Consider the following 12,843-nt stretch of genomic DNA (forward strand, 5'->3'; position numbering starts at 1 on the left):
TTTAAAATTAATTTGCGATGTTGCTGTTGAACTCAATTTTATAGTTTGAGCACGTAGAACATAATATTTAATAAATAAAGGTAATACATAAAACGTTAAAAATGGCCCCTTTGGACATAATTTAAAATCTGAAATCTTTCAGATTTATTTATTTTTTGTTTTATTTTGGAATAGGTTTTGAACTGTTGTTCACTTTGCGTTTGTTCATTTTAAGCATGTATGTAAGTACATATGTGAGTTCCTCGCATTGTAGAAAAACGGCGCCTCCCAGAGCCACCAATTTTGAACACTCATGTTACTTGATCTGACCATGTACAACTCGAGTTTTGATTTTCTAATTTTTTAAAATTTATTTCTTATTTTATGCAAATTTAATGAACTTTTGATTCAAATGTCAATGATTAGAAAGCTTTATGTTGCCACTCGACCACGCTTTAAATCTTTATGTTTCAAATTTGATCAGGAAACTTAGCGATTTAAAAGAAATGAATTGTCACTCGGCAAAGCATAGGATATTTGTATATCAAATATAACAATGAAACTCGGCAATTTAAAAGAAAAGTGTTGCCACTGCCCAAATTAAAATATTTTTATCTTCCCCGCGACAGTGCATTATCTTTCAGCAAAGATTACAAATTTTCGGCAAAGATAATATTTAATCTTTCTCATACTAATTACCAAACTAAGCGGTTTAAGAGCAATAAATGCAGATCTTAATTTCTATTATTATTAATTACTAGCTGGATCTGTGAAATTATATTAGCTGGAGTCAATAAAATCATAACATATTTTTTCGCTTCTATTGTAACCTTTTTTAGGCGCCTAACCGCCCAAGTGGCTACTATTATTAAATAATATAAATAAATAAAAAATAATCTCCTATAAAAGTAAAATTTAAACTGTAAATGTGTGCTATTGTGAAAATCAAAAACTGGGATTTGTAATTAATTAAGCTAAATGGTTGATTAAAATGCTTAATTGATAAAAAGTAAATTCAAACAATAAAAACAAGAGAATTTTGTTTATTCCATAGAAAGCTCCCGATTTTTCAAGGGGAAATGGAATCTCTCATACAACGACCACCAATTCATGAGGATCGCGTTTCGTCATTTCGCCTTCTCGAACAAAATCCCTCTTCCAATTTAAAATTTTCTAACCAGTTGTAAAGAATCTGAATTTACTCTTTAAAATTTAAATTCTGAACATCTTAAAATTTTATATTCTTATTTTATAAAATTGATTAGAAAATTTAAAATTAGAGTACGATTTTTGTTCGGAAATGTGAAATGACGAGCAGTTGGAATCTTTCTATGAAATCAGTAAAAATATCTTGTTTTAATTGTTTAAATTTACTTTTTATCAACTGAACATTTTAATTACCGATTCCAGTTTAATCGATTACAAATTATAGTTTTTTATTTTCACAGTAACACATTTACTATCTGAATTCACATTTCCTAGGAGATAAATTTTCATTTATATATTCTCTATTACATTAAATTTTTAATCTTTGCAGCGATGGCGCAGAATTTTACTTTTTCAGTCTTTTAAAATAAATTTTGAAATTCATTAAGTTTTCTCTCTGCATTTCTTTACATATTATATACGTGTGTATATATTTATTTAACAGCTAAAGGTCTCCGGTAAGTAAAATATTAGCAGCTATAAATCTATCTTTCATAGCACTTGTGATTAAATTATACAGATTTAACTTGAAACTGTTCCCGAAACATTTCTATGAGATAAAAAAAAAGTGCTATGACAGCAAAAACTATTTGAAGGCTGCATTTATTCGCATATTTTCTTAGAAGTTTCTAAAATTTTGAATAAAAATAGCGTAATGTTTTAATAAGGCCGTCATCCTAATTAAAAAAATATATAAAATTCAGATTATATAAATCTAACCTGAAGTTAGATCATACAGATCTAACTTGAAATTCTTTTCGGAACCCTTGTGGGAGATAAAAAAAGTTCTTGATAAATTTGTTTATAACTATAAAAATTACTTGAAGGTTGCAGTTATTCAATTATTTTCTTAGAAGTTTCTAAAACGTTTAAAAATAGTGTAATATTTTAGTAAGACTATAGAAAGGTGGCCGTCTTCTTAATGAAAATAAAATTTGTAAAATTTAGATTATACATATAATTTGAAATTAGATTATTTAGATCTAACTTGAAATTAGGTTACACAGACCTAACTTGAAACTCTTTTCCGAACACTTTTGCGAGAGATAAAAAAGTTCTTGACAAACTTGTGTATTGTAACGTCAGAACACTCGTGTTGGGTGCAAGAAAAGACAGGTTGTCTTTTAAAATATTTATTTAAAAAACTTAATTGGAAATTCTTGATTAAATAGTAAAATAACTGAATCATTACAGCCATAAATTAAACAAAAGCCACTAACGCGACGAGGACGCCAAAATGCGTCCGCTACCTCTCGTTTACAGCATGGAAGTAAGAAAGTCTTACTTCCTAACTCCATAGTTTACAGCATCAAAAACAAGAGAATAATTAGTCCCTTATTGCCGGAAACCACACGAGGAGGTTTCCGCTGCATATTTCTTCAAAGTTCTGTTATCCATTTTGTCTCTGAACAAAACAGGGAAGTTCTCATTAAGCACCTGGAAGTCCGAGGGGTGCATGTGTCTAATCGTCACAGTATTATAGAGATAAAACTATCTGAAGGCTTCATTTATTCAAATATTTTCTTAGAAGATTTTAAAATAGTGAATAAAAATGTAGTGTAACTTTTAGGAAGTAAAGTTTAGGCCATTAAAAAAGGCCGTCTTCCAAATTAAAGTAACATTTATAAAATTTCTCAGCTTACCTTGGCAGGTATTTCTGGACTCTTGAACAGAGGTGCGTGTATAAGACATCTTAAGGTTTCTGCTCCAACCAATTCCTTTTGGCATTTTTGATGCGCTGCAAATATCTACAAATGAAAAGAAAGGAATATTAATAAACAACAAAAATATTCGCATGTTTCTCTGGCGTGTAATAAAAGAAGTTATTTGAAGCAATTTTTTTTTAATTTAGTGTTTTTAGTGACTTAATTCCAAGTATCGCTTTATAAGATATTTCTCCTGCCTTCTTAGCGTGCCTTCGTGGTGTAGTGGTCTGCATGCTGGGCGCGTATTCCAGAGGTCCGTGATTCGATTCCTGGCGAAGGCGTTGCTTGTTTTTCATCTCTCCTGCTTCCAAAAAAGTACCTAATGTCTCTACAGTGTCGCCCGAACTAAAAAAGGGTGGTGGACGATGATTCTCCCCACCCAGGATTTGGCGATTGGGTTCCCTAAAAACCCCAGTTGCCCTTTAAAAGGGGAGAATATAAGGTATTTCTCCCGCCTTCTTGGCATACCTTCGTGGTGTGGTGGTCTGCACGCTGGACGCGTGTTCCAGAGGTCCGTGGTTCGATTCCCGGCGAAGGCGTTGCTCATTTTTCAAGTGTCCTGCTTCCAAAAAATATCTAATGTTTCTACAGTTTCTATTCTGCAGTAGTTATTCTGAAGGGGAAAGCAAACGTCAAATGCATTCAAGGAAGATGAATACATGTTCAGCGAAACTTAGCAATTCTTCAAGTGTATAAGTAATGAATTAAACTATCGCATACTGAAGCGTATTTTTCCATTCTTACAATAATGCGTAACAATGGCTCTATCAAATAAAATTTAGATTTAAATTTTTATGGAAATCGTTTCGATTGGTATCAATTGTATATTGAATTTATGGATTATTTTAATTAGGTATCGAATCTCACGACGGAACATTGACTTCTTTTTCTATTATTCTAAAATTTAGTAAGACCTTCTAAACGTGTATTTTAATAATAATAATAATAAAATAAAAAAAAACTGCAGAATGAGAGAAAGGAGTTTAATAATCATGCTTTATTAGAATTATTACACTATTTAAGTACTAAATAAATCACACAGGTAATTATCGTGTTATCTTGTGCATAAACTACATAACTGCTCGTTAATTGTGTTAGTCAAGCGTAGCTTTATAGGGTCCTGCTTAGTTTTAACAGTTATTTTAATTTTTGAGTATCTTCTGAATTATCTTATTTACCCTCACATTTCCTTGTCAGGATACAAATTAATTAGGTGAACGAGAGTATTTAAACTTCTGAAACGAAAAGGTTACACAGAGCGTGATTTTGCTAGTGAAGCGCACATTTGTTATTTTGTCCTCCAGCTGCTAATCTTAGATGCGGCTATGCATACTAGCCGCCTAGTTAGTATGTCGGCAGTGTAGGTTTCTGTGTTAGCCTGTTAGAATTGATTGAATTGTTTAGTTTAACAATAACTCCTTACCTTTTGAATGTATTGTTCGTTTAAGTTCTCACCGCAAGCGGATGTTGTTTTGTGCAAGTACGTAAGTCCGTGCTTTCTGTTATACAGTTATGATATATAAAGGCTGTTTTACACCTTTTCCCTGTTGTGTTCATCTCCACGCCTGCGCGAGAAACCTCCAGGTAAGAACTTTAAAGTAGATCTAGTTACCATTTCATGCCTGCAAAACACACTAGATCTCGCGGTTTAGATATTTGAAATTAGCCCTGCATCGACTGCTGTCCTTCTTACTGATAAGTCTAAAAACAAATAAATAATAATATATTATTAACTTTTTCTAATTTTTGTTCCTACACTATCATAAAGTATTGTATCTAATTTAGCTTGTCTTTCTTCGTAATTAGAAGCAAATAAATTCTTATGAGAAATATACTCTCATCAAATTCACTTACATTTTTATTTCTTAAAGCTTATCCTAAAATATAAGATGTTCTTATACTTGAGTATGCATTCGAAGTCCCTTGAACACAGTTTTTTTATTTTCTACTAAAATTTTGTCATCCAAGACCATTACAGCATAACTTTGCTCATCTAGAAATGAAATGATGAAGAATCTAGAAAATGATCTAGAAATGAAATTTCTAGATCATTTGAGATCAAATGAAATTTCTAGATGAAAGAAAATTATCTAGAAATGAAATGCATGAGACTTTATCTCATCTAGAAATGAAATGTATGAGACTTTATCTCATCTAGAAATGAAATACATGATCTTTGGAACTGTTGTTCCTGTATCTTACAATTTTGTACATCGTGCTGCCACTGACCTGAATCTTCTAATTCATATATCAAATACCAGTGTTTAAGTTCCCTTAGCACATTGTAGAAATCCAATACGTTAATAAATTATGAATATTTTGTATGCCTGTGATCCGTAGTTGGTTGTGCAATTAAGCTTAATGCCGTTAGGTTTAGCATTATGCTTCCGAGTGATTTTGCTATACAAGTAAAATTCCATAGAGCGTCTCAGATAGATTTGTAGGACAAAAAATAGGAAAATTTGAAACTATCTGCCGATTAAACATTCTTACCCTGGGTGGTAGTTCTTTCTCACAGACAGCATACTTTTGGCAAAGTATTGGATCTCGGCCTAAAAGAAAAAAAGAAAAATGAGTAAGTCCTGTTGCAGAAAGGTATTGCTCATGCAGTTACAAACACTTTTTTGTAAAGTTCAGCATTCTTATAATCAAACTCTTTGATGCTAGAAATAATGCAATAGGCGCCGCTTATTGTGGTCACGTTTGTCAACTACTATTTTGATAAGTTTAACCGAATGATAACACTAAACGACGAAGAAAAATATCCTTCCAATTAGCTTTGAACTGAACTAATTTAATGTAAAATATTAATAAAAATGTAAGAATCATAGCATTTTTCGAAATTATTTGGCTAATGCTCTACCTCTAATCTTAATCTTCGGAAGGCATCTCTCATTGGAAGACAACATGCCAATGAAAAATTTTAAATTAAGCAAGAAAGCAACTTAGCTTGTCATAGATGTTTTCAAGGAATTCATTTCGTTTTCTTCCCCAAGGGAAAAGAAAAAAAAAAAAAAAAAAAAAAAAAAAAAAAATCTGCAGAATTCTTTCTCGTTTCTGAATAAGAAAGATTTGTGCCTGATCACCCTCAGAAAGGCGAATATGTTTTGTCAGAATAGAGTTATTCAGGATCTCCATCAAACTAAAGTTGCTTTTCTGGCTAATTTTAAATGGTTGACTGAAATCGGAACCAAGCTGTTTGGCACAAGTTAGAAATTTTTATAACCTATTTTGACCTTATTTGGAGAATTCATTTCAGTTTAAAAATTTATCTTATCAATCTTATGTGATCTTACTTATCAATCTTATGTGATCTTACTTATCTTATCAATCTTATGTGATCTTACTTATCTTATCAATCTTACGATCAAATATTATATTATCAATCAAATTTATCTAATCAAGTTCAGTTATATTAATCAAATTGTTGATCACGATAAGAGATATATTGTCCATATTTTCGTAGACAAACAGGTAGGTCTTCAGCAAATCGATTACAACATTCGAACGGTAAAATTAACAGCGATCACATTAAGTGACGCATACTACAATAAGAAAGAATTCTTGGCTGGGAAAAAAAATTAAATCGCAATACGTGACAATGTAAATACATTGACTTTCTTGCAAGTTGAAAAGATCTAAAAGTAACCTATATGCAAAAAATATGATGGAGACACCCTATGGCGTCCTTGTCCGGCCTATTAAGTTATTCACATTTTCCGCTGCACTTCATTTAAATTTATTTCCTCAACTAACTTAAAATACCGATGCCTCAAGGCAAGTTGAAAATGACATCAAAAACTGCAAATTTTGAAATTAAGTATCCCGGTTAAAGTCAAACTTTGTATGATTTTATTTATTTATTTATTTATTTCACAAAGAGTACAAAACGTTCCCAAATATAAATACATGAATTGAGAGACTGTATTAAATTTTTTTTCTCCTACTTCAGTTCTTACAATCCTTAACTGACCTAATAAACTTTTTCCTTATTAATTTCAGTCGTTTAAACTAATTTATTTCTAGTTCTCTAACAGAAATTATAAAACAATTTTTTCTAATAAATTGTTCTTAAAATGTAGTTCGCGAATAGTTTTAAATTACTGTTTCATTTATCATGTAATTATATATTAATTAAAATTACCTGTAATTAAAATTAATTTATAATTAATAATTAATTGATAGGAATTAACTATATTTATCTATCTTTACCTCTATTTATTTAACTTTTTGAAACTTCTCGGACTATTATTATTTATTTATCTATTATTATAAGATATTTATCTATCTATTTATTATTACTATTTATATTTATATACTATTATTTATTATTACATATATTTTTTTCTAGGAATCTCCTTTTTGTTTATGGGTCTATACTTTGCGATGAAACAGAAATATGTGACTTTGGGTCGCAATGAAACGGATCTATATGCATGTAAGTCGCAAGATTAAAATGTTTGAAACACGCTGATCTAACAGATAGAAGCTATATGTAAACCGGAGTTTGAAATTCTGCAGACTTGGTGTTTTTTTTTTTTTTTTTTTTTATACATTTCAGGAATGGTATTAATAATGCAAGGTGATGAAAAGGCGAATGAATACAATGAATTGATGAAAAGGCGAATGAATACAATGAATTGATGAAAAGGCGAATATGTTTTGACTACACAATTCCCTTACTAAATAATGTTAGTGTAAGCAAAACTCATTGTAAGAAACATTTGGAAATATTTAATAAAATATTGGATTAAACTTTCGAAATAATAAATTTAGGTATGTAGGTGAATAACGATTTCATAAAATTATTTTTTTTCAGGAAAAAAAAAAAAAAAAATTATTTCCAAGCCTTTTACTTTTAATGTATTGAGTTCTCTTAAAGCTAGAAAAATTTGAGGAAGAAATATTTCTTGCGTTTTCGACTCAGAAGTATAAAATTTTAGCTACCTTCTCATATATATTTATATCTTGAATAATTTTGAGTTTTTTCGACTGCAGGTATTTAAAATGATTTTAAGAGGAATTGCTAACAATGTAAGATATTTTACATTTTTGGAAACTGCCCTTAGAGCAGATGCCAACGTGAAAAAACGATGTAAATCAACTTGAAAACGGTCAGATTATCTTTTTTTCATTTTTTCTTTTATGTCTACTTAATTAATATTGAAGGAATATGGGAGATAGAATTTAATTCTAAATTGAAGACAGTAAGTTACTAGCAAAACATCCTAATTATAACAAAGTGATACAGAAAATGAAAATTACTTGGCAGTAGACACTTTCAATGAGAGAGTTAGCTATTTATAACCATTAGTAAAAGTTCGAAAAGTTTGGAAATTCATGTCTGCCACAGAAAACTTTTGCGTCAGACTTGCACTTACCTTACGCCGAAAGTGGAACCTAATCTATTTGTTACAGGTAGACTAAGAACTATTACAACTGTCCAACTAATCCAGATTAGAAAGTGAATAGGAATTAAGAGCGCATAGAAGTATCAAAGCAAGCATAATAAATAAATACACTAATACTCCTTTCTTTTCACCTAATTGCTGGTTTGCATACTTTTAAAGTAATCGAGACATTCTGAAGTAGATTTTAGAATCAGAAGATTTTTTTGAAGCAGGAGACGCGAAAAATGTGCAATGCCCTCACCAGGACTCGAACCTGCACCTCTCGAATGCTACCGTTACACCATGAAGGCGTTACAGAAGAAGGAAGAAAATACCTTGTATACTCCCTCCCTTTTAAAGGGATTAGGTGACCCAATTGCCAAATCCTGGTGATGACAAATAATTGTCTACCATCTTTTAGTTCGGGCAACACTGTAAAGTCATTAGGTTATTTCCAGGCAGGAGACGTAAAAAATGTGCACTGTCCTCTCCAGTACTCGAGCCTAGACCTCTCCAATACGCCCCGAGTGTGCTACTTTTACACTACGAAGGCATGCTGAAAGGAGGGTGGTGGTGTGGTGTATTTAATTATGGCAAAGCACACTAGGGCTATCTGCCTAAGAGGAGGGATGCCTTTCGTGGAGGACTTTCTAAGGGAAACTGGCTCGTATACACGTTACACATGGGGAAAACCACGAAAACACCCATGCAGCCAGCCCGTTCGCGGGATTCGAACCTCGGACCGAACTACCAGTGCTCAGCGACTTTACCGCTCGGCCGCTGGTGGGCCGCTGAAAGGAGGGAGATAATACCTTATATACTCCTCCTTCTAAAGGGCGATTGGGGATTAGGGGACCCTAGGAAAGAGAAGAAAAAGGAAAAAAAGAAAGAAGAAATGTGAAAAAAGGAAATGTTTTTCAAAGAAGGAAATGTGAAAAATATACAATGCCCTCGCCGGGACTTCTTGAACACCCGCCGAGTGTTCTATTGTTACACCATAAAGGCAAGATGCAAGAAAGAATTCCTTCGTGGAGGACTTACTAAAGGAAATTGACTCATATATGTTAAAACATTGTCACACATGAGGAAAATCCCTAAAACGCTCATGCCTTTCGCCGGGATACGAACCGCGAACTGAACTATCAGTATTCAGCGACTTTACCTCTCGGCCACCGATGGGTCTGCAAACGTAACGGAAGTGCAGAATCTTTGAAAATATAGCGAGGGTAAATAATCCATGCCATTAGAAAGGTCTTTTATTATTTACACTAAAGATGAAGCCTTTATGACATTTTACTGTTGAATACACCTCAAATTGAATAGCGGCTTCAAAATAAAATGTCCGTACATTCAAAATGACTGTGCATTCTTGAACATTTTTAAAAATAAACAAACAAAAAAGAGGTATGCATGCTAAGCAGTCTCACATAGTAATATAAATTTCTACATTGAATACATTTAGCAAGAAAAATAATGAAATGCTTTAAATATGATATTTTTAGTTTGATGCTAAATAAATAGATTTTTTTTTTTTTTTTTTTTTTTTCAACGCAAAATTTTAGGGACAAGCAATTAATTATCTTAACGTAAATTTCACTTATCCTTGCATCCGAAATGCGTGTAGTTTTTCAAAAGGAAAATTCAGGTTTAAAGTTCATCTTATATCGCTCGGCACCAAGACAAAGTCACTAATTTTCAAAATAATAGTAATCATTCCCTCGAAAAAATGCGCGTTCGAAGACCTGTCTGACGCTAGGTGTCGCAAAAAAAAAAAAAAAAAAAAAAAATCACGTGATCTCTATACAGTAATTCTTATTTATTCGTCTCCATATGTATTTGCTTCATTTAACATAATGCAGCTCATCGAAAAATAACATAGCAAACATCTGTAAATAAAAATAACAAAAAGGCAGATTCGTACTTTTGGCTACACCATTAATATTTTACTAAATTATAAAATATATACAGAAATTATACATAAAATTAGTTTTAGATTACTTAAATTTTTACACTAATAAGGAACTTATTTTCTGTATTGATAGAGAAGGAAAAATTAAGAGAATTTAACTTTAGAATTATGAAGAACCTTTTCTAGATTTTCTTTGGGAAAAATACAAAATCTTAAACCGAAGATATGTGCAGCAGCTCTCAGAACCGGCTAAACGCGATTCCCCCTCCCCATCAAGGGGAGGAAAAAAGAAGGCCTCCCTAAGCCATAGACATATCAAAGTCTAAAATAATGCATTTATGGCGCTACGTATTTAACAAATAAAGCCATAGAAAAGGTGGTTAAGAAACTACATATTTATTATATAAAGCTTCTTATTAAGGAATAGTATAATAGCACTGTGTACTTACTCTTTGATATACAATCTACAATTTTGAGGAATTCCGCTTTTCTCAGAGATACGAGGTAAGTCTTTTCCACAGCATAACTTCGAGAAAAGAAGGCTGCAAAAAATGTTACGATGCTAACTAGTACAATAAACTTCATTGTCGCGAAAAAGTAGAAAATATTGATTCAGTTTATTGAGCGAAAGCTGATCTGATTTCTGTGTGATGTTATTTGAATTCGTGTGTTTTATTTATATGCTACTTTGTGCGCCTTTTTAGTTGAAAATATGCTTCACTTATTTCTTCTTAAATTCTTAAATTTATTCGTGAAAGTGATTTCACGCTTCAGCGTGAATTTCAAGTAAAGCTGCAAGAGGAAAGACAAGGGCTTCTTGTGATCTTCTGTTAACAATTCTGTTTACGTTGCCAAACAACGGAAACTTACACTCAGAATAATAATATTTAGAATCCTTACACTCAGACTAAGAACGTCTTAGTGACGCTTGTAAATAAGCTGTTTTTCACAAAAAATTCCCATTTCGAAGCTTTGTGTTTAACTGTGCGTGAAGTGTTTGCTTGCTAAGCAAACTCATTTTAGGCTTAATAAATACGTGTCGTGTGATATTAAAGTAATCTATCTATCTTCATGGTCAAGTCAAAATTATATTTAACTTTAGAAGAACAGTCAAGAAATATGAATTGTTTTGTTTACTCTAGTGTAAAATCTTTTTCTCTTTTTAGATGAAATGGGCGTTAGCCTAGAAGTTTCAAAAAGGCACTTTGCTTTGAATCACTTTTCAGATTATTACCACCAAATGTTAAAACCTTGTTTTATATTTAAAGAAACTAAATAATGAAAAATATAAATGAATGTATATATGCTTCTCGGACTATGAAAAACAACAATACCTAGAGTCATCAAATTTTGAATAGCATAGTCCTTCACACGAACATGGACAGCTAAGGCGCAGGATTCTAAAAATGATCCTACTTTCATTTTTTAATTTTGTTACTATGTATATATATAATTTAAAGTTAAGTTGTAAGAACAAACGAACTTAACTTTAAATTATATATATATATAGATATACTCTTAAAGTAGTCCAAAATGAAGGCTTTTTTTTAAAAAATAAACTTTAAAAGAGCAAAGAGACGAACCGCGCTAGTTAAATCAATAAATCAAAAAAGGAGATCAACAGTTTCACAGGAAGACAGGAAACACATCAAAACTGAAACCAAAACAAAACAACTCGATAAAATGACACAATAAAAATAACATAATAAATTGTTGAAAATTCTTTGGTCTTTTTAAAGGAGCAGCCGAAGAATTTTCATCAGAATCATATGTGAATTATTTTAGAAATTTCTGAATTATATCGGAATTATTATAAATTCTTCAAAGAAAAGTGCCAAAAACTAATTAAAATAAAAAAATAATAATTAACTAAAACTGAAACTAAAAATTATTAATTAATGGGCATTAAAAATACGATAAAGTATAAAATAAAAACTATTTTTTTTTCAATTTTAGTAATCATTCTGATATAATCTGCTCTTTTAATAATTTAGAATCTTAATTTGATATTTCTAATACTTTTTTTATTTATATGCATATATATATTCCTCCGATTTTATTCCTTTTAATCGACAATTGAAAAATTATTTTTTTCAAATTTTTAACCTCTTTTGTAAAAATCGAAAATTGTAAAAAAAATTCAGTTCTTAAAGTACAGAGATGAAACATACTTTATTTGGAACAGAAATGCCTATAGTTTACTATGATTTAAAAATTTAAAATTAGAAACTAAATACCGGCTCTGGAAGTGAAGAAATTTCAAAAATTCATTAAATTCTCATACATAAAGCATGAAATATTAAAATAAAAGTTACTCATATATTCTTCATTTTATACTAATAAATCTTTAAGGATCTGGAAAATGCGTCGTAACTGAAGTTCAATATGTGTATATCATGTACCTTAGCTCAAGTTAGTGAAAGGAAAAATTAATGTCTTAGATTGATATTTTCAATCACTCAGTAAAACAATATATATATCATAACATAATATTATTGTAAAAGCGCTTAATTGAAGTTGTATTGAAAAAATTTAATATAGGCCATAGTCAATTGATACAGTCAATCTTTTGGTCTGAAAGAAAACTATAGATATACGTATAAAATCAATGCGATATGAATTATTTTCTTTGTCAAACATTTGGGTTTCCAAT

At 30.9% G+C, this 12,843-nt stretch overlaps 1 protein-coding gene across 2 annotated transcripts in view; it reads right to left on the bottom strand.

The window, feature by feature from the left end:
• Positions 1–12,843, bottom strand: part of LOC118180918 (uncharacterized) — a 70,234-nt gene that overhangs the window by 11,013 nt on the left and 46,378 nt on the right. The window contains exons 1-3 of one of the 2 annotated variants that reach the window (XM_035349999.2): positions 10,640–10,852; positions 5,385–5,443; positions 2,829–2,933 (exon numbers count right to left, since the gene is read on the bottom strand). In XM_035349999.2, the coding sequence (XP_035205890.1) occupies positions 2,829–2,933; positions 5,385–5,443; positions 10,640–10,775 (300 nt within the window). In that variant the 5' untranslated portion in view covers positions 10,776–10,852. Of the gene's footprint in view, positions 1–2,828; positions 2,934–5,384; positions 5,444–10,639; positions 10,853–12,843 lie in introns of those variants that run through there. The other variant, XM_085810441.1, reaches the window with a different exon arrangement.

Source organism: Stegodyphus dumicola, chromosome 2 (genome assembly GCF_044657685.1).
Source record: "Stegodyphus dumicola isolate Sdum_Otavi_A_Nest chromosome 2, ASM4465768v1".
Taxonomy (NCBI): Eukaryota; Metazoa; Arthropoda; class Arachnida; order Araneae; family Eresidae; genus Stegodyphus; species Stegodyphus dumicola.